Source organism: Eretmochelys imbricata, chromosome 15, assembly GCF_965152235.1.
Source record: "Eretmochelys imbricata isolate rEreImb1 chromosome 15, rEreImb1.hap1, whole genome shotgun sequence".
Taxonomy (NCBI): domain Eukaryota; kingdom Metazoa; phylum Chordata; order Testudines; family Cheloniidae; genus Eretmochelys; species Eretmochelys imbricata.
The window spans coordinates 22,509,635-22,532,782 of record NC_135586.1 but is presented as its reverse complement, the minus strand read 5'-3'; the positions used below and the strand labels follow the sequence as shown (position 1 = coordinate 22,532,782).

At 45.4% G+C, this 23,148-nt stretch overlaps 1 protein-coding gene across 1 annotated transcript in view; it reads right to left on the bottom strand.

Moving 5' to 3' along the window:
- Window positions 1-23,148, bottom strand: part of LOC144275825 (transmembrane protein 132D-like) — a 314,361-nt gene that overhangs the window by 9,225 nt on the left and 281,988 nt on the right. Inside the window, exon 6 of the mRNA XM_077835355.1 lies at window positions 413-618. Coding sequence (XP_077691481.1) covers window positions 413-618 — 206 coding nt within the window. The remainder of the gene's footprint in view (window positions 1-412; window positions 619-23,148) is intronic.

Below are 23,148 nucleotides of genomic sequence, written 5' to 3'. Positions count from 1 at the left end.
GGAATATATAAGTGATGCAAACACAATTAGTAATTATTATCCTTAATAAATGGTCATTAATAATAAATTAAGCAATGGCATCCCATTTACCAGGCCTCAGACCAGACAGATCTGGTCTTTGCTGATGTCTTGTAGTATGGCACAAGTGAAATCACGGACCCCGCCAACAAGCTATTTCCATTTAAGACACTAGTGCTATAAAAGGAAATTGATTTTCAGTGCAGATCCATGCAACCTGAGGTTCCCATTGCCCTAATAAGTACAATGCGACAGCTGATTGAATAAATGTCTGGTGACCTTCAGGTTTACACCGGAATTGCATTAAGGCCAAATGAGTGTGTGCAGATCCGCTGGCCAGTCAGCCGCTTGGCACGTGAACAACCCAGATTGAACATTCACTAATGAAACCTACCTCTTATTAGAAATGATAGGGACCCTCCACCCCTTGATCTGGTTTAGTTCTGTGTCAGAAATCTCTATTTGCAGTGGGAGGCGAGGAACCCAGACTGTCATTTCCAGTGGGGCAGTCAGATGCTGGTAAGTAAAATTAACGATGACATTCACTTTGCCTTTCATTTCCTTCCCGTTGACAAAGACATAGTCACATCTGTCAGAAACCTGTAAAAGGGAAAGGGGGAAAAAATTAATTAGTCTCTGTACAAAATTATAAAGCTCACCCCGTGCTGAGTGAGTGGGAGGGAGGGAGAGATAAGATTCGGGTTTGAACTAGTTCCAAACTCTGAGGACAACTAGCAACAAAAAGAAAAGGTGCCTGGTTTGCCATTAGCAGTCTGTATAGTTTAGGAATACTTGCGAGCAAATAGGCTTTTCCTGCTATAAATATTTCCAGTGGGAGCGATGATAAAAGAACAGCTCCATTCAGTTCTCAGCCCCACCACTAGGACCTCTGGCTCTGAACTTGTTCTGGCTCTGATGGAAGTCCACTGAGTCATGGTCCCATCCCCCACTAAATCACACAGATGGTATTAAGTTCCCCCTCCTCCAGTTTGGTGTGAGTCTAAGGAAATGTAACGTAAACATGAGGAAAATCAGATGTGCGGGTGCCTGCACAGGATATTCAATAGGAGGCGTATTTCCCTGATCAATTCTGAAATGATGTCCTTAGAGTGGTGATGATGGTTGCTGTATTGCAGGAAGCAGCATTAATGATTCAGTAGATAGTGCTCTTTCCCTCTGAATCAGTACTGGACCAACACCAAGGCATGGCATTAGGGGTGCTGTGCTTCTGGGAGTGCCACTTTTCAGAGAAGACACAAAGCTGAGGTCCTCACCACGTCTGTGAGAGCATTCTGTGCATTTCTGTGGAGTGGTGTGGACAGCTTCTGGACCTCCTATGCTTCCTCTGTGGCTTCTCTCCTCTCTGTGACCTGTCCTGGTCCTCTTCCCACGATCTCTGCAACTTTTTGAACACCCCCAGCTCCTCTGGTCCCATCACACTTCCCTCTTCTTGCATTGCATTTCTCCCGTCTTCTATTGCTTCCCAACCTTCCATAGTTTGGATGAACTTTGGGCTCTGTTCAGGTGATGCTAACCTACCGTTGTTTGCCCTGGAATTATATTTGGGAACTTGAAAAGTTAGTTCAGTATATTGTCCTCTGGTAAGGAAAAAAGTCTGTACAACTCTATTCTGCATCATACAGAATCCAAGTGATTTGTAGGATATTCTAGGATGGTCCAGCCCTGCTATCTTTGACTTCAGTGGGAGTTTTGCATGAGTAAGGGCTACAGGACCTAGTCCCTAATGAGGGATAGGAAAGAAATAGAGCTGGACACTCACAGTCAAAACAAACCCAACATGCTGGTGATGGTGGATCTGTGATTAAAATAAGGCTACGTTTGGGGGCCTTGAAACTTTTTTTTTCAGTTTCCTAAGGGATAAGAATACATTTTGAGGACAGTACCGCAGAATAAAACAAGCATATGCAAAGCAAACAAAAAATGGTATTTTGTTGTTCAACAGAGATGGAGTTTTCTAATCCATCCATATTTGGAAGCATGTATTCATAGTGTCAATAGGGCTCCATTTATCAATGTGAGGTCTTAAATCTCTCTTGATACAAAAAGCACTCAAATCGGATTGAAAAAAGTTTTACTGAAACAAGTCCAGACAGGTTTATTATAATTTACTGCATAGGCAGTTCTTTGAAAGACTACACACCCTGAGGATTATTTGATGTTAGCATTTCCCCTCAACCTCTCCCTAATAGAGAGCACTTGTTTTTTGCATTTTAAAAAGCTGAATAAAATAGTGCCTTCGTTAATGTACAGCATGAAAGGTAGGGGGATGTGTGTGTGTGTGTGTTGTATGATAAAAGTTATTAGTTTCATCAAGAGATGGGGGAGAATCAGACTTCATTCTGAATCACTTTTGAACTCTGGCAGTTCAAATGAAATGGAACTCCTGTCTAAACCACCCCTGGTTTTGTAAACCCAAGCCTGAAGCCGAATGTCCTCATCCTGGACACGGGAGGCAAAGACAGAATTGGGCAATGACTCACCCATCAATTTCTGTTCCCTCTTTCCCACCAGCATACCCAGCTCAGTAACCAACCGGATCCTCTATTTGTATCATTTCTTCCTCTAGAAGAAGAAAGTGTCTGCTCAACCATCTGCAGAAGATGCCTTTACTTCTTCAAACGTGACCCAGAATTCCTTGGCTGTAGCAGTGCTCCGAAAGAGGTGTGGTAGCTGATAGTTCAAAGGATTCTGGGAGGCCAAGGACTTGCGGCAGCCAACTGAGCAGAAACAGAAACCTCCTGTCCCTCTGGAGGATGAACCGGATGGGTAGAAACTCTAACTGGAGAACAAGAGCGTGGGACTGGCCAGCTGATGAGTGTCCAAGGCAGTCACTGTGCTCTTGAAAAATAACACCCTAGGCAACCACCTACTTAACTTATCTCTTAGGCTGCCCCTGACTTGCCATATGGATTGATATCAAAAGGTTCTACGCTAGCGGAGCTAGGATCTACCAAGAAACAGATGGTCATGTGAGTCTGCAGCTGACCTCAGCTGGATCTGCCATCCAAAAGCTCAGGGTGGAAGCATAACCCAAGCCTACCTCAATACTGTGAGTCTGACAAGGGTCGGACACAATGTCCTTTCCAAGCCATTTCTGACAACACTTTATTCATAATAACCTGTAGTCCTGGCTATCAATACTGCTGAGAGTTACTAAATCTCACTCAAGCGCTTTGGCAGCTATTGCAGGAGTCTAGGTGAGCTGACAAGACCTGTTCATTACAGCTAGTTAAAATATATGAGTAAATGTACATGTCGAATAATTTATTAACTACCACTTTACAGTGCTGATGATCTGAAGGAATGATCTATTAAAACCCTGAACTCTTTTCACAATCCATTACCAGCCAGACCTTCTTTTCCATTATGTGGATATATTTAATATTTCTGACTCCTGAATGCATAATCTTGCACTTATCTGAATTTAATGCCGTTTTCTACTTTTCTGTTTAAATGTGGAGTGAATTTAAATGTTATTTAAATATCGCCAGCTTTTGTGGCACAATTTACATCCTTGGTATTATGTTTTTCAATACAAAGGGCTTAATAGCAAAACCATTTCCACATTTTTTTGTCCCGTCCCTGTAGCTGCATGGATGGATTCTTGTGTCTGTAGGGTAGATTCCATCCCCAGGGCACAGGAAGAGAGCAATCCTTCCACTTGCATCTGTACAAGGGGCACAATGCTGCCCCAGAGGTATTGCACTCACATGAATTTTATCATTCTTCCCACCTCTATTCTCCAATCTCCTGTTTGCCAGACAGGAGGGCACAGGGCCCTCAGGCAGTGACTGGTACTCCTGCTCCATCTCTCACCTTAGTTACCTCGCCTCTACAGGAGAGAGTCTTCTATTTCCTGCTAGCACTGCACTTTCCTCCTAATCCTTCGGTGTGTTTTTAAGTGACGCTCTGACACTGAAAATCTCTGGTGTGCTAACGAGCTTCATCTGCTGCTTGCTGGTTCTCTCTTTTCCTTGGGATGCCCGTGAGGAGAAAAATTAGACAAAGCCTCAAAGCACTCGTTTACACCTGAGTCATTGCAGATCAAAGTTCAAGCTGATGTGGATCTGAGGAAAATAATCAGCCGGGGAACTGAATGCCTCAGATACTTAGCTTGCCTCTGCACACTGAAGGCTGGATACCGACTGCAATGAATGGCCTATAAATGGGGATTTTCCTTTCTCAAACTTGAGGCCAGTGCATTAGCTTACAACTCCAGTGTCTCACTTATGATCAGCTATGCTAAGCAATTACGTAGTCTTAACTAATTAACTCCATGCCTTGGGGAGGCAATTAATCAAGTATCTTCATTTCCCAGAGGGGGGAAGCTGAGGCAGAGAGGCTAAGTGTCTCCCAAGGCCACAGAGCTGGGACTAGACCCCCAAGTGGCTCCTGGGTATGAGTAACTTCTGACACTGATCTGAGAGTGAGACCCGGGGTGAGGTTCTGTGCTGGACTTCTAGGAGCTGCACTTTGGAGCTTGCAGCCCAGGGGCCTAAGTTACAGCAGCCTCCCTGAGTTGTCCTGTGTGTGGCAGCATTGCCCAGAACCTCGGCAGTCTCAGCATGCCTCTCCCACTGCCAGCCCTGCCCCTGCCATGCCCCAGCACTGAGGAGCTTGAGGAGGTCCCTGGGAGCAGCCTTATCATGCCTGCACCAGGGGAATCCTCCCCAGCAGGATATAGGGCTTTGAGGGCATCTTTAAGCCACTCTGGCTCTTTTATGCGGCATAAAGGAACCAGAGTGGGGGTGAGAATCTCTCCCTTTTAATGGAGTTATTCCAGATTTACAACAGGGTGAGAGGAGAATCAGGCTGTCAGATTTTAAATTCATTAATGCTCATGCAATGGAGAGAGAAAATAAAGCTGGCAGGAAAACAGACTTCAATTCTGGCTTCCCCAGGGTTATCATAAACAGGGAGTAAACCAAAACCCCAACACTACTGCAAGAATGATTAAAGAAATACCTTGATCTTGTGCTGTTAAGATTATAATTTATAAAAAGAAACAGATGCAGGCAGGCAGGGAGAGACTGAGTGGTTTGGTTACCCAATCTCTCCCGTTTACTGCTCTGTAAATGAAGAAAGCAATAATTATTTAATCATTGAATTCCCAGCCAGCCCTTTGGATGAATAAGCACAATGGCTAGGTTGCAGTTTGTTCACAATGCCAACAGAGCAGCACCAAGACACGGTGTAACATCTACTTCATTTTCATAAATCAGGCCAGGGCATTCAGAAACAGGTCATCATTAAAAAAGCAGATTATCTTTGCCTTGTTTTACTTCAGACGTGTCCAAACCATTCATCTTAAAGCAGAAAGAAAATTCAGCAGATGAGAGAAAAAGGATATAGGTTTTGCAAAAACCAGGCAGTTTCTCTGTCAGTCTGTTTCCTTCTTGCAAATAGCTCTTTTTGTGGCCTATGTGAAATGAGTTTGATGGGTCTCAGTTGAGCACCCTCAGGTAGGGTGACCAGATAGCAAGTGTAAACAATCGGGACGGGGGTGGAGGATAATAGGTGCCTAAATAAGAAAAAGCCCCCAAAATTGGGACTGTCACTATAAAATCAGGACATCTGGTCACCCTACCCTCAGGACAAGCAGGCACATGAGAAGCAAACAAAAAACAGCATCACTACTGGCAGCCTCTTGGTAGTGTCAGAAGAGGTCAAGGACTCAAAGACAGAACTGGTTGGGGATTTTCCGCTGAAACTTTTTTGTTGAAACCAAAAATGCAGATTTGTTGAAACCAAAATTTTTTGTGGAAACATGGCTGTTTCGACAGAACTTTCATCAGGGAGGTTTCTGAGGTCTGGGGTGGAATTTCTGGTCAAAATCAGAGAGAGCGAGCCCCCAGAATAGTCAGTAGCTCAGTGGTTAGGACCCTCAACTGGGATGTAGAAGACCCAGATTTAAAGCTCTATTGTGCCAGATTCAGAGCAGGGATGTGAACTTGGTGTCCCGTATCTTCCACAACCCTGGTGAGTGCCTTAGACACCAGACTATTGAATCATCTTTCGCTAAGCAAAGAATATTAAATTCTTTACATAAAGTGAAACAGCTCCATCAGGAGAGGCTGATTCTTTAGATTGCTGGTATGTGAATCAAGCAGAGTAAGGACTTGAACCCACATCCCAAGGGAGTGCCATAGCTATTCTGGGGCGGGTGCTCTCACATGTTTTTTCACCAAAAATTTCAAAATGTCTTGGTTTTGTTCCATGTCGGAACGTAAACAAATTCTGAAACTTCAACATTTTTCACAAAATGGAATTCTTGTTTTCTGGCCAGCCCTGCTGAACATGCCATGGAGACCGAACTACCCTTCACACCCCTGCAGATGTCAAGGTCAAAGTTGATGGGGGCAACGTACTTGTACTATCATTGCCTGTACTGTACCTTTATGCATGGTTTTAGATGGATTTCAGTCCATAGATCTTTCAAACCACCGTTTTTCTAGAGCATGAATTCAGATACACAAGCTTTAGCTAGCAACATGCCCTGTCCCCAGTAAAGTCCTTGTTCTTCACCCTTCACCATCTGAGAGAGAAATAGGGAAGCTCCAAGTTTATTAAGCTCATGAGTGCAGTGAATGAGCACTGTGTGCGTGTGTGTGTGTGTGATCAGCCCATAATAAGTTTATTTACCTCAGGGCACTAGTAAGCACATTTTAAAAGGTAGATGCCTCAGAAATATCTCTATATTAAATAAGAATCTGTCTATGAAATGTGAAATATGAAAGCCGCTTTTCAGCAATCAAGATGGATAAGATTGGAACCCTGTTCATGTAGGTGTGCACAAATTCACCCTGAAATCAATCTCATGTTTTCCACACAGACCTGACGATTTATTTCCCTGTGGTCTAGCTTCTGATGTTTGATCTCTCAGGGCTGGTGATGCTCTGTCCCACTAGAAATGAAACAAGCCGGGAGGCGACGGTGGAGGTGGATTCCCTTTTCTTTTGCTGCTAATGTGCAGTTATCATAGCCCTCTCTGGGCTCTGGCCACTGCTAATACCAAGACACAATAATGCCATTACATCATTACAGTGCCGCTCTCTTGCTAGAGCTTTATGGACCATCGTGTCACAACAGGTTTCCACACAAATGTGCTGAGCTGCCCACCATTTAATTTACAGAGGATACAGTTAGCTCCCACAAGACACTCCAGATAATCTCTCAACATGGGAAAGCTTTTATCTCCCGAGTGGATGGTCTCTTAAATGGCATTTGTAACAGTGAACTTGGAAGTACAGAGAAGTGCCTGGGGTTTGGTTTGGCTCCTGCAACTCCCCTCTTTCTCTTATGCTGGTGAACAGCTAGAAAAGCTTTAGCAAGCTTCCTCTGAGCCACATACATCTAATCTCAGTGAGCCAGGGCAGCAGAGGTTAGAGGCTGCTTGTCACCAGCACAATACAGAGCAATACAGCGGAATTATGAAGTAGGTAGGTGGCCATGTCATGAATGCACTAAACAAAAGATTTAAGGCAAATTGGGAATGGGGATCAATCATCCTACAGAATTTGTGGGGATGAGATTTTCAAATTGGCCTAACTCTAAACTCTGACGTTAATGGCAGACCTTCCATTTACTTCAGGGGGAATAGAAGCACTGAGTGCTTTCAAAAATCCCACCAATTAACTACTCATTCTTCCTGAGACAAATGCCAATCTCCCAGACAGAGCTGTGCATAATGAGCGTTGTGTAGCCCAAGACTATGCATCCAACTCACTTGGTGTCATTGCAAACTTGAAAGTGTTGCTGCTCTAGCAAACTGAGGAGCTTTTCCCTGGAAAGCAAATATGGACTTGAAAGGGTGGGTTCTTTGCTGAGCCGAGACACCTTACTTTTCATTGTTAAAGTGTCTGATTGTGTTGTTTAAAAAGAAACCAACTTGTCGCTCCAAAGTAGCACATGGGGGGAGGGATAGCTCAGTGGTTTGAGAATTGGCCTGCTAAACTCAGGGTTGTGAGTTCAATCCCTGAGGGGGCCATTTAGGGATCTGGGGAAAAATTGGGGATTGGTCCTGCTTTGAGCAAGGGGTTGGACTAGATGATCTTCTGAGGTCCCTTCCAACCCTGATATTCTATGACATTCCAAGCACTTCAGTTTTGATTGCAAGCAAAATAGTTATGAAGCTTCATTATTTTTTTTTTCATAAGATAGAACACAGAAATGGGAATTTATTTCTTCCTCTTGTGGATGGTATTGGATTTTGGAGCGTCCACCCTCCTATCTGAGCAAATGAACCCTAAGCCCGTGGCATCCCTGTTCAACAGAAGTCATCAACAGAAGCCAGACACTCCTCCAACCAGGCAGTGATTCCCCACATACTTTTCACTCTAACTTCTTACACCTGATTCTGCGCTGATTTGCATCTGTGTCACCGTGTACCATTGTGCAAAGGCGCACCCATGAAGGAAGTGTAAAACACTGCCACTGTTGTAAGAGAGGAATTCTGACTTGGTATCATTCTACACCCACTCTCCACAGGTATAAAGGTCTCTGCGAAGTTCTGGGCAGTGCAGAATTGTGATAGTTGGCCCTACTGCCTGTCTTAATAGCACTTCTCTGCTTTTCTCGTACTTATTAGAAACTGTCTGAGGTAAATGTTACCTTGGATGGCTAATTCAACAGCCAGTCAGACGTGCCTTTGTTAGTTTACTGGGCTGAGTGGATTGCTCAGGACTGGAAAGAAGGCAGGCAGAATAGTGCGTTTTGTGTTTTACAGTGGATGGGAACCGCATTTCTTTCTTAGCCCACAGCAGCACTAGAGACTGAAGCACTTTCTTACCTCATTAGCATCATTTAGCCCACACGTGATATTGATTACAAATCCTTACAGGAAACCGTTTTTTGCCCCCTCCTGCGGGGATTCTGTTGGCTCTTTTACAAAGAGACACCTAATAAGTCTATGAAAACGAGAAGCACATAGGTCAGTTATGAAGACTTTAGATTAGGGCTTCTTGAGGGACAGACGATTAGGAAAGCTAGTCTCCAGTACCCAGTTGACAGTCTATATTTCAGGAATGCACCATGCGCTGGCCTCTAATCTTAATTCATGGCAATGGAGGACAGTAATCCTTCCCCAACGCAAGCACCACTCTCCTTATGCTGTACATTTCAGATATGTAACGGACACCTTGGCAGGTTTACTAGACATTTGATGATTTAGCACGGTGCACACTGCTTAGCCCACAAGCATAAGGAGTAGTAGGTAGCAAGATAAATTATATTAATAAGTCCTGCCTGAATCAGTGCTGTCACTTCGAAGAACAGGAGAGTCTTCCAGCCTTTCTATAACGAGGAAAAAGTGATTGACCAGGAAAATAACAAATGAAACTCATTTGAGCTTTGAAAAACTCCAGGAGGCACCTAAGCTTTGTGTCAAGGTGCAAAAGGAGGAATCCATTATCATCCCTATTCTGCAAGACATCGGTAAGTGCCATGGGGAATGTGGCGTCACCTTTAACCGCAGACACTTAGCACACAGAGGAAGAATGAGACATGCGATTGTGAAGTCTGGGAACTGACCCCAGCCTGAAATTACGCAAGACAGGGACAATTGACTGACAGTAACAGGGTGGCAAGACAGGAGGTAAAGTGGACCCAAGACCACTGTGTAGCTAGAAAATACACCTTTAGATTTGGTTCCAATCAGAACCCAAACCATAGGCGATCAGAATCTAATAGTAAAAATCTGTTGGTGGTAGCACATTGCCTGACCACACCAAAGGATGCTGGAATCAGGAATAATTACATCTGCTCCCCGAGCTACAGCATTTCCCTGTAGAGAAGATAACTTTTTTATTTTAGAAGGAAACGAGTAGGAAACAGAAGTTGCATCAAATTTAGGCCAGATTCCATTACCCTCACTCGCCCTTGAGTAGAGCTTTCTCCCATAAGTAGAACCATTGACTCCCGTGCTATTTGCCGGGGGAGGTGCTACTCCACATACAATGTCTCCTCAACTATCAGTACCTGTGTGTCAGTGGCTGACGCATCCTAAACTGCGCTGCTCCAGAGCGGGAGTAAAAAATACACAGCCTGGCTTGAAGCTCAGCTCCTTAACTCCAGCCAGATCCTATATCTGATGTTGCCGTGAGGTCTGTCAACATTTATTTACTCTAGAGGGGGAAAAAATGTGAACGTCTACACTTTGTACAGGCTGCTTTGCCTCATCCCAAGCACTTGATCGCGTCATAAGTGTCAGCAAAAAATGCAAGAGCCTTTCTATGTTTTCTTTCCCTGAAGTAGTGCTCTGAAATAAGAAGGAAACAAAATGGGCTCATGTCAGATTGGCATTTCTGACCTAGTCAACCTTTGCTCCCATGTGGCAGTCAATCAAGGGAAACCAGTTTCCATTCCAGGGGGAGCGGCAGCTCAGCATGAAAGCTGATATTGAAACAAAAAGAATAGGCTCCTTCTGGTTACATCGAAAGTGGAGGAGACAGCAAATATGTGTAAACTATGAGGCTTTCTTAAGGACTGTTAGATTATAGGCTAATGATTTCTAACCATTGGTAGGTGCACCAGAACTGAGTAAGAAATACGTACACTCATCGATAATTGTACTCTGTGTTTTTGTATCACCTTGCCTCAGAGGATCTCACAACTACAGCTGGATGCAAATTTTCCATCAACACTGGTTTTCTGATGGAAAGTAGTATTTTTTGAAAAATAATTTTTTTGTGGAAGGCATCTGCTTTCCAGGAAAATGTTGGGTTTTTTTTTTTTTGGTCAAAAAGCATGAATGCCTCACACTGGAAATATTTAGTTTTGGAAATGCTGATCCAGTACCATACGGGTGTTGTGTTCAGTTTCCCCATGTCCCTCTTCTCTTTTATGAACGGGGCTCCTCGCATGAACTGTATCTCCCATGGTGCACCACACCCAGGGACTCTTATGATGCACCTGTCCATTAGGGCAGACTGAGGTACATCAGTGGACATGTAGGTCAGAGATTCTAGCCCGGGGTGGGCAAACTTTTTGGCCTGAGGGCCTCTTTGGGGTGCGAAACTGTATGGAGGGCTGGGTAGGGAGGGCTGTGCCCCCCAAACAGCCTGGCCCCTGCCCCCTATTCATCCCCTCCTACTTCCCACCCCCTGACGGTCCCCCTCAGAACCTCTGACCCATCCAACCCCCCCGCTACTTGTCCCCTGACTGCCCCCTCCTGGGACCTCCTGCCCCAAACCACACCCCCCCAGGATCCCACCCCCTATCCACCCCTCCCCACTCCCTGTCCCCTGACTGCCCCGACCTATCCACACTCCCGCCCCCTGACAGGCCCCCCAGGACTCCCACTTCCTATCTAACCCACCCTGTTCCCCGACCCCTGACTGCCCCCCCAACCTCCGCCTCATCCAACTGCCCCCTGTTCCCTGTCCCCTGACTGCCCCCCAGGACCCTCCTCCCCAACCCCCCCACCACTGCCACCCCCTTACCATGCAGCTCAGAGCGGCAGGAGCTCGCAGCCCCGCTGCCCAAGCAGCAGCATACCTGTGTGGGAGGGGAAACAGTGGGGGAGGGGCCAGGGGCGAGCCTCCGGGGCCAGCAGATCAGGGGCCAGGCAGGACGGTCCCGCGGGCCGTAGGTTGCTCACCTCTGCTCTAGCCTATACAGGCGGATGGAAGCTCGAGGCACTGCAGCAGCATTTCCAAATTTAAATATTTTGGTTTTCAAATGTCAAAACTTTTTTGGTCCGGTTCTACTCACAAGGCTTTGCAAGCATTCCTTGTGACCCCACCCCATGTAAGAGGGCACAATCATTATTCCTCTTTTACAGGTGGGAATCTGGGGCAAGGTGAAGTGAAACAACTTGCCCAAAGTCATGTGAATCATCTGTGGCAGAGCAAAACCAAAAAGTGCTCAACAGCTTGCAGGAGAGTTTCTGCATCCTACAGGATGGTGATGTGACATGAGATCTGACAGGCAAGGATCCACTGGTGATGGTGCATATTAGTACTAATGACATTGTGCTGTGGGATATCTCACAGATTATAGATAACTTCAGAGAACTCAGAACATGTGATGTCCTACTTCTTGAATCCAGGCCCGGGAGTGCCCACCCATCTGCTGCATAGTGACTTCCACCCAATGTTTGCTGAAACCCACTATGCAGAGAAGTTACTAGGACTACAGCCTCAGCCAAGGCACCACCCATGGGATCCCTGACTGGAGGACTGCCTGGGTTTCACTGATTGGTCCAACTACAGTATGTAAGCCAGAGGGAGACACAGGAAGTTGTCTGAGCAACAAGATGATTTTCTGTTGTGGCTGCATTGGACCTTGCCTGTGCCTGCTTCTTGCACCCAACCCTGCTCCTGGCTCCTACCTCACCCCTGCCTTCAGTCCTGTTCCCACTGTGCTCTTGCTCCATGCTTGATCCTTGGTTGTCCTCCAGTTCCTGCCCTTATCTCACTTCCACCATCAGTTATCAGTCCTGCCTCTGACTCTGGCTTGACCCTTGTCCCTGGCATTTGGTATCTGCCCTCAGCTCCGACCCTCAGCTTTGATTCCTGACTCTGACTCTGGCTTGACCCCTGGCTTTGGTAACTGGCAGTTGACTCTGGTGCTGACCCTTGGCTTTGTTCCCCAACCTGGATGCTTGCTCTCTCAGTAGACCTGACTCCTGCTCTGACTACTGGGCAAGACTGTCTACATCCTGGTCCACAACAGAATGGTACTGAAGGAGAAGAATGCTTTAGTGATCTTCTTGGAGTTCCTTCCTGCCCTACAAACAAAGGAAGACAGAAGGCAGAAGATCCTGGAAGTGAACCACTGGATAGGTAAGTGGTGTAAAGCAAAATGTTTTGATTTTGTGGAACACTGGTCTAACTTCTGTTGGGAGAGGGCTATAAAATTTGGATGGTCTCCATCTCAGTAGATGGGGAGCCAATTTTCTCAAGTACAGGCTGGCTAGAGCGGGTGTGTTTCTAATGGGGTCCTGCAGGGATTGGTTCTTGGCCCTGTGCTTTTTAACATTTTTGTCAATGATTTGGAGGAAAACATAAAATCATCACTGATAAAGTTTGCAGATGGCACAAAGATTGGGTGATTGGTAAATAATGAAGAGGAAGGTCACTAATGCAGAGTGATCTGGATTGCTTGGTAAGCTGGGCACAAGTAAACTATATTGTTATAATATAGCCAAATGTAAAGTGATGCATCTAGGAACAAAGAATGTAGGCCATACATAAAAAATATGGGACTCTATCCTGGGAAGCAGTGTCTCTGAAAAGAACTTGGGGTCATGGTGGATAATCAGCTGATCATGAGCTCCCATTGCAACACTGTGGCCAAAAAGGCTGATGTGATCTTTGGATGTATAAACAGAGGAATCTTGAGCAGCAACTGGAAGGTTATATTATTTCTGCATTTCACACTGGTGTGACTGCTACTGGAATACTGTGTCCAGTTCTGGTGTCAACAATTCAAGAAGGATGTTGAGAGAAGGTTCAGAGAAGAGCCATGAGAATGATTAAAGAATTGGACAACATGCCTTATATGGTAGACTCAAGAAGCTCAGTCTATTTAGCCTAAAAAAGAGAAGGGGTGGCTTGATCATTTTTATAAGTGCTGACATGGGGAACAAAAACATGATAATGGGCTTTTCAGTCTAACAGAAAAGGGCATAATAAGATCCAATAGCTAAAAGCTGAAGCTAGAACAATTCAGACTGGAAATAAGGTCGAAATGTTTAGCAGTGAGTATAATTAATCATTGGAACAACTTACAAAGGTTTGTGGTAGATTCTCCATTACTGGCAATTTTTAAATCAACACTGGATGCTTTTCTAAAAGATATGCTCTAATTCAAACAAGAATCCTTCCAGGGAAGTGCTATTGCCTTTGTTGTACAGGAGGTGAGACTAGATGATCACAGTGATACCTTCTAGCCCACTCTATCTATCTATTAAATGTTTTCTCCAATTTGAAAAGGTTCTGCACAGTAGCTCCCTATTCCGTGACCCCATTATATTGTGCAGAGGTGCAAGTCGGCCGGTACACTCCGGTACGCCATACCGGCAAGCTATTGATAGCTGGCACAGTGTACCAGAAGGTCAGAGCAGCAGCGCCGCCAGAGGAGAGCTGCGTCTCCATCTATGTACCACAGCAGCAGCCCCGCTGGAGGAGAGGGCTGAGGGGCGGGGCTGGAAGTTCTGCTCCTTTCCCCGCTGGGATGGGAAGAGCGCGAGGGCCCTGGGTTGGCGGCGGGATGGTGAGGAGTCACATGGAGAGTCACATGGGGAAGTCACATGCCCCCTCCCCTTAGTTGGTCCCCCGCACACACACACACTGACTGTATTGGTAAGAAACAGATTTTACTTGCACCACTGATATTGTGTTCCAATCCCAGCTAACAGCACCACTGCTTCTATGGACTTGAGCAGAGACCCATGTAGATAAAAGACAGCTCTCTGATTGCTTTCCTAATGTGCTAATGAACCTTGAGCGCGTTTTAGGGAATACTGATTAGGAAAACACTGCTTCCAATTAATTCTTAAGGAAATCTTATTTTGTTCTGCAGCTTTGTGGCAAACATTAATACATTATCCCCAGCAAAATATACCTGAGTGAAATATGCAGTAGCACATATTAAAAGGACTTACAGTTCTGGGCAAACATCCAGTTCTAGCTGCATGCTGCCTGCCCTGTGAATGTTATGGATCAGCCACAATGTATGAAGTCTATAGGTGTAACTAACTGAAAGCCCCCTTGTTAAAAACCTCTCCTGGGGAATCACCTCCTTATTTTAACCTAGATCAAGAATATTTCATTTCTGCAGATTTTTTTCCCTTCGATTTTATTTTTTGCATGTATTTTTACTACTGACATGACCCAAAATTGACCCAAAATTGACCCCTATGTAGAGGGTTAGCAAATGCCTATACATCTTCAGGGACTTAAGTTATGCATAATGTGTGTACTGACCCACTGCACACAAGTGAATTTGGCCAAAGGAGTTGATCCTTAGTTAGACAGGATGGAACATACAGGCATGCAAGAGTGCACACTCCTATCATGAATAGTTTAGTAGTTGTTTATGAGCTACCTGCAGCCCCTAAACAATTGTCTCTCACCATAGACAGTAACCAGCTTGTGGTACCGTTCTGGTGTTCAGCGGTTTCTGCCTCTCAGTACTGCGGCTACAGCTTTGTGGAGGAAGTTCTAATCTGTGAAGGATTTTGAAACTTGGCTTCATTCCAAATCAAAGTGAAAATGAAAAATTTCAAAATTCTGCCTAACGGAGAATTTTGAAAGAAAAAATAGCTTCAAGTCAATCAAGATGTTCTCTTTTGACAAAGTCATTTTGTTTCAATTTTGTCTTTTTTACAAATTCTGTGTTATTAAAATATATAATACCACCCAGAATAAAAAAGTAAAATGAAGCATTGCTTAAAAATGAAAAATCAAAGTGTTCTGTTCTGAAAATGGAGGAACCAGATGTTCTGACATTTTCAGACCAAAATGTTCAACATCGTTGTTACTCTTGCCCCCCACCCCTGAAACAAAACTGCAGTGAAATCAACCTGATTTTGTGAAGCTATTTGATTTGGACAGAACTTCATATTCTGACATAATATGGTTCTATTGAAGTTTCTCTGACCAATTCCAACTCAAACTGAAGCAACTAGCCACAACAATCCACTGCAGTGAAAGTCAGTTTAACTACAGTCCAGCCATAGAGCTATAGGTCACATTCTAAACTCAGTTACGTTTATGAACATCTGGGGTATTGCCACTGAAAGCCATAAAGCTGCTCTCACTTGCAGGGAAGGAGCATTAGCTTGAACCTGTGATTATGGCATTAAACTATTACTCAGAAAACCTGGGTTCAATTTCCAGCTCTGCCTCGGACTTCCTAGATGACCTGGGGCAAGTCACCTAATCTCTCTGTATTGTGTTTGTCAAATAATATTCCCTTCACCCACAGGGAATGCTGTGAAGATTGTTTTATACAATAATGAGGAAGAGATAGGGACTTGATAGATCAACTACCTCTGATTTAATTGTTATCAGAATGCAATTCTCCATCTTTTCAGTCTGCAGCAGGGAACAGGAGATACACCCAGAGTGAAGGCCTGACATGGTCCTATCTGAAGACGAATAGGATGAAACTATATTCCTGACATTCAGGAAACAGCAAAGAGAAATCAAATGGCATCATTCATTCTGATTGCTGTCTACCCTACCCACAACCACCACTCCTGATTTGCTGCTGGCTACCTTGCTGTTCCTGCATTCCAGCTGGAAAGGAAAGGGTGCAATTTCCTGTCCACCGAAGGCTCCTGTATGAAATGAGCCAGAGGATACGGGTTTGTACCAGCACAACATGGCCAAAACAATGAGCATTTTGGAGTCCACTTCTCTGAACCAGCAAGTCACTGAAATGTAGGCGTTATCACAGTGAAGTGCCAAAAAAAGTCAACCACTGTCTTACACGTAATCAAAGCTGCCATCTTGACCCTGTCCCCTAGTATTTAAGACTGCAGAAGGCACAATAATTTGTAATGTACAAATCCTGTATGTCTTTTGGAGAATTAGGCTCCATACCCTTTTCAGATTCCGCTTTGAAAACTGCAAGCACCCTCTGGGCTTTGCTTTGGTAATCTGGGGTTGGCGTATGGGGGATCAGCAGCATTTCCTTCAATACTGATAGTTTTTAATCCTGAAATGAGTGACATTTTCCCCCCATGTGACGATTAAGAGGAGGAATGATGTTCAGTGAGAGGAAGTGCTTTTGATTTTCGGATCTTGAAAAGAGGGAACAGAGATGGCCTCTTTGACTCCAGATAATAAATGCTTTAGCTTCCAAGTGAAATAGAACTGGTGAAGAATGCAATGGCTTAGACTGACTAAACACAGACAGGGAAAACTGTGGCCAGACATACAGCCCAACCCCCCTGTAACGGGGAGGCTCAATCCTTCTTTAGTTTCCTACTACAGGCTCCACTGTCTAACAAAAGTTGTGTTGGGGAGTGGAAGGGAATAAGGACTCATCCTGCCCTGCGTAACCTGTGTTAAGGCTGCTCATATTGCGTATGAAACTTGGGGGTACGCAGGGTCTTCTCCCCACTGGGAGCAACTGGATGGAGTCTGGCTGGCCACATACGGAAGAGGGGACATGCACCCATAAAGGGGTGTTGCAAAGTACTTCTACTTCATCCCAGTATAACTGGAGAGTCTCAGGAGGCATTTTAACTTGCTGAACCACTATGCTACTAAGCGCATCAATGCACTTCCCCTTACTATGGGCCATGTGCTAAAAGCACTGCCTAGCTCAGAAGCAATAACTGGTTTCAGGTCTTGCCCCACATATGTGTGGTCCATACTGAGCCGAAGTAACTAGTAACATGACCGCAGTTACACTGGTTTTGTATATAATCAGAATAAAGCGGGTGCCACACACAGGGTATTTCAGACTTCTCTTGTTTTAGGCAGATTAGTGCAAATTTAAAATTTCATGCTGACCCATCCTATTCCATGAGCACTCCATTAGGTGATTTGGTTGATGTCCATAAAAACATTTTCGCTCGATTCAAATAGTTCACGAATGATATCAAAATATTTTTACCATAATATTTGCTCGTTTTACCATGCTTTGTACTGTACTGAGCCACACTTTTCTGGGGGTTTTAGTGATCATACATTGCATGTGAGCCAACAATGTGATGCAGTTTAAAAAAAGGCTAATATGATTCTGGGGTATATTAACAGGAGTGTTGTATGTAAGACATGGGAGGTGACTGTCCCACTCTCCTCGGCACTAGGGAGGCCCCAGCTGGAGTACAGTGTCCAGTTCTGGGCAACACACTTCAAGGAAGTGGTGGACAAACTGGAAAGAATCCAGAGGAGAGCAACAAAAACGATGAAAAGTTTAGAAAACCTGACCTCTGAGGAAAGGTTTAAAAAAAACCCTGGGCATATTCAGACCGGGAAAGCAGACTGAGAAGGGGACCTGATAGCCTTTAAATATGTTAAGGGCTGTTGTAAAGATGAATCAATTAATTGTTCTCCATGTCCACTGAAGGTAGGATAAGAATAATTGGCTTGATTTTCAGAAAGGGAGATTTAGATTAGATGTTAGGAAGAAGTTTCTAACTACAAGGATAGTTAAGCACTGGATTAGGCATCCAAGGTTGTAGAATCCCAACTATTGGAGGTTTTTGAGAAGTGGGTGGACAAACACCTGTTAGGGATGGTGTAGGTATGTTTGGTTCCTGCCTTAGCCCGGGGGCTGGACTAGATGACCTCTGAAGGCCCCTATATTTCTATTATTCTATATAAGGTAGCAAATCTGTTTTAGGCTGGATTTACTGGGTATATGATTTATGCCCTACTAGAGTTACTTTCCCATAGCTGCACGGAGTAAAGTGTGTGTTATTTTCACTTGCCTGTATAACAATAAAAACAAAGCTAGAAGATCAATACCAAAAGAAATCATCCGTTCACTGACGTCTGCTCATCCCATAAAAAGCAAAAACTCGTTGGGAGGAAAGATTCCCTTTCCGTGCTCATGACATTTTTCAGCTGTAGCTCCAACAGGGAGCGTGGAGCTCAGGCAACATCCCACTCTCCCTAGCACTCTACAGCAGGCCTTGCTGGGCTTAAGGGAGACGTGGCTGGGAGTAGCCTGGAAAAGAACAACCGGAGCGTCTGACGGAAACGATTCAGTGCCATGGAGCCGTGTGGCTGTCCGTCAATGCTCAGAGACCCGTTTTCATAACGAGCCAACTCTTGCCCTTCCTCTGCAGCTGGGGAAACTCCTCTGATTGCACAACTGGGGAAGCTCCATCGTGGGAGGGTGGTGGCGGCAAGGGGTCACACAGGGGGTGCGTTTTCTCCCTAGGTGGCACCAGGCTACTGGTAGGTGGGAGTAGGTCTGAGTATGCATAGGCGCCAACTCCAGGGATGCTCTGGGGCTGGGGCACCTGCAGGAAAAAATGGCGGGTGCTGAGCACCCATCAGCAGCCCCCCTAGCCGAAACTCCCCTTTCCCCCCACACCTCCTGCCCGCCTGCGGGTCCCGCAGATCAGCGCCTCTCCCACCACTGTTTTGTGGTGTCAGGAGGTGCTGGGAGGGGATGGGGAGGAGCGAGGGCACAGTGTGCTCGGGGGAGGAGGTGGAACTGGGTGGGGAAGGGGCAGGGTGGGGGAGGGAAGAGCTGGATGGAGCGGGGGTGGGAAGAAGCAGGGCAGGGGTGGGACCTTGGGGGAAGTGGTGGAGTAGGGGTGGGTCTTGGGCAGAGCCAAGGGGGAGCATCCCCAGCAGATTAGAAACTCGGCACCTATGGGAGGGTGAGACCACAGGATCTTCTGTCCCTGGAAAAGAAAGGAAGCCAGAAAGCCACCCTAGCCATTGCATTACACCAGTCTCTGGGTAAGAGCTTAGCAGCTGCTTCTGTAGCCTTTGGGGGAAATTCCTCTTCCCCAGAACTGTTGTATTAATTTAAATGGAATAAATGGGCCCAAAGAGTCTTAAAGGTTAACATGACCTTGGACCTCATGGTACTCTCATGGGTGATATTTACAGTGAATGCTGCCCGTTAACCACAGCAGTAGTGGTGCACACCATCTGGTTCCTTACAGTATTTGTGTAGTACAGAATTTCCAATGGATTTCCCATGCAGGCAGTGAGATCACATATATTACAATCATGTTAACAAGCCTGTCTTTCTAAAGAACGGGCTATTTTTCTTCTCATTTCCCTGAGACACGTTTCCCCGTCTAGCCTTAGCAGGCTATTTTGATGGATTGCACCAACCACAAACAATAATTCTGCTCCTTGAGCAAATTCAGATCAACACTGTAATAGTTGTGGATATCTCAGAATAACCCATAATGTTTAGAAAAATCTTCTAGGGATATAGTGAAGACACCTAACCATATATATGCTCATTATACCCAGCTCTGTCCTTGGGGGAAGGGCTGGAGGAGGGCTCCATCTATCCATTCTCTAAGCAATTTCAACACTGTATTCATTTGACTGAGGAACAAAGCAAGGGCGCCCCACCAGACCTGAGCAATGGTCCATCTAGTGCTGTGTCCCAGTTCTGTCACTTGGCTGTGTTGGATGCTTCTGAAGAAAGCCCAGAAGTGAACTCTCCTTAATTCACCTTGCCAAGGGTGAAAGTTGATCCCTGTGTAGAGGTCTAACATGAAGCCAACACACTACTTGGGCCATATTTTGAGGGCTTACATGGGATTTAACTAGGTGCATGTGTAATTCACTGGTTAATGTGTGCTACAGGTCCTCCTTGGTGCCTGATCCACAGAGGACAGGAGTCTTTTGCTGCCACAGATAGGGAGCCTTCGCTCTTTAACTCAAACTGTAGCAGTTTAAAATCCCAGCTCAGGAAGTTCATGGTTCACTCCCCAGTCTGTCAGCTAAAACGATAGCTGTCACAGACCTTGTGCAAGCCCTTTCAACAACCCACAAAGGACAATTTCTTCCTGACTCCCTTGCTGGCCAGTTTATGCCCTGAAGCATGAGTGCCAATAACTTTTCTACTTGTTATCTGCCTAGAATAACTGGAAATGTGATTCTAAGGCTTATTTGTTTGTTTCACTTACTGCTAAAGATCAACCTTTGAATTGTGATTCATGTCTGTCTGGAACTAATGTCATTATTACCATGGTAAAAGACAGCCCCACTGAAATCCTCTTTTAAAAAGGCCTTCAGCGCTGAATGCAATCAAATGCAAAACTTAATTAAAAATCCCAAACAATCAAATGAGGTGAAAGAACACATGCCCATTATTCCTGCATGAAGCAAGGCTGCTTCCATGTGGTCCAGCTAAAAACAGAGGAAAAACAGTCAGGCCAACATAAAAATCTATTTCCCTTTACAGCTTGAAAGGAAAGAGAAATGTAAATCCTCACTGATGTTTCTGGATTTCCAAACTGTTAGAAAAAAACACCCAGCTGATGCATCACACAGCTCCGTGAAATCATTCATCTCTCATCTCAGTCAGTGCGTCATGCACTGGAAGCACTGCCATTTTTTTGGACAAGATGCTCATTTTCCCAGCTTCCAAAGAAATCTGTAGACATGGAGCGTCCGCTTAATTATCCCATCTGTGCTGCAGTGACAGGGGCTGCTGAGAACTCACCAGTGACACTTCTACGTCTGCAGAGGGAATATGAAGCTCTGCCGACGGACTTATTGAAAGCAGTGTGACAGGGAGGATTGTGTAGCAGTTAGGGCATTAGCCTGGGCCTGGGGAGGATCCTCACTTCCTGTGTCACCTTGGGCAAGTCTCTCTGTTGTAACATGGGAATGAGAGCACCTCCCTCAAAGGTGTTGTCAGGCCAAATGCCTTAAAGATTGTGAGTGCTCAGATACAATGGAAATGGAGGCCAGAAAAATGCCAGCTTGCTCACCACACACATACACTAGGGAAACCAGTCTGAGCAAGTGCTGACCTTGTGAACAGAGAAGATGCAACACTTCTGTCCAAGGATCTGATCTGAAATCCAGTCCTTTCATTGACGGCAGTTGGCTTTGAACAGACCCTAAAGCCCCAGCACAGCAGCACTCCTGCTGTCTACCCAGAAATCTCCTGCTCTTTTAACTCACTTCTCAAGAATATACACAAGTTTTAACTATGGACACCACCGGAAAACTATATGACCTAAGCCAAGTACAAAGCCAGAGCTCCAAGGAATAAATGGTACTTACAGGAGGAGAGGGACTGAGGAGAGGTGAGCAAAAAGAAGCTGCAGGGAGAGGAGAAGGACAAGATGAAAAGAGAGGAGAGAGTCTGAACTCCCCCGTGCTCTCAGACTCCACTGCCCCATGAGGTGAGATCAACAGTCTGCTCCTGAACTTAGGTCATCCCTCAGCTGGTGCTTAATAGAACAATGGCCAAATATTGCTGAAATAACCTAAGTAACCCAGCCATTCTTCTGAGCAACTGTGTGGCCCAAAAGGCATGGGAGGCACTCACCATGTGCTGAAAAGATGATTCAAGCCTCCAGCATGGACAGCATCTAGCCAGTCCTGCTACATCAGCCTTTACGGAAGTCACAGCTACAAAGATGGGATGATTTCTGCCTGGGTAATAGGATGTTTTCAAAGGTAATCTTCCAGATTAATTCCACTCCCTGGTACGGGGGTTGGCACAGGGGAAAAGGAGCTCTGCTGTGTCTGCCTGAAGCATGGATTCAATTATATCACTTAGAGGGTAGAAAAAGGAGACAATCTGTTGGGAAAAATATATAATAAGGGACTCAGGCATCCCAGTGTAGGGAGGATGGGGGCTAACATCTGCCAGAGATTGGATGCGGCGAGATAAATTCACAAAGATGTTCTCAAAGAGACCAAGGAGTCAAGTCAAAAATCACCTTGCAGAGAAGTGTGTAACTTAGTGTGTCAGGGCAGTTGCTAGGACACAAACGACCCAGGGAAGCTGAGAATCAGCAGATCTGGACAGGCGAAGGTGCCAGCCAGCACATGTTTTCCAACTCACATTCGCTGTTAAAGTAACTTTGAGACTTGCAAGGGGCTGCGAGCTGCTGTCTCATACAGCTGAATTCCCAAGCTTCTGTCGTTAACACCTTGCTGGTAAGCAAGGGGTACATTATCCAAAGCAGCAACATTTCACAGTGGTAGCAATCGAAGGGAAATCTAACTGATGACCCGGATTCTCTGCCCTTAGCTAGCGCTGGCTGCACTCCTACTTATAGGAGGTAATGGGGCTGTTTGGGGACAATCGTATGCAACTGTATCACCTTCCTTCAGAAGAAAAAAAAATGGGGCCTGACTGTGAGTCCCTCCTTCCCCTACCCTCCCTCGGTTCCTCACCTGAGTAGTTCTGCGGAAGTCAGCAAGTGACCTGTGCCCCATGCTACAGAGGAAGGTGAAAAACCTCCAGGGCCTCTTCCAATCTGCCCTGGAGGAAAGTTCCTTCCCGACCCCAAATCAGCTGAACCCTGAGCATATGGGCAAGATTCACCAGCCAGATACTATAGAAAATTCTTTCCAGATGTGCTCAGACTACTGATTTCTGACAATTGCCCATCTTGTCTGCTTTCTGTGCACCCTATACACGGCCCTTAAGAAAGGCAGTGAGCAGGATGCTGACCCCTTGGCCCCTGGGGATAATTTTTTT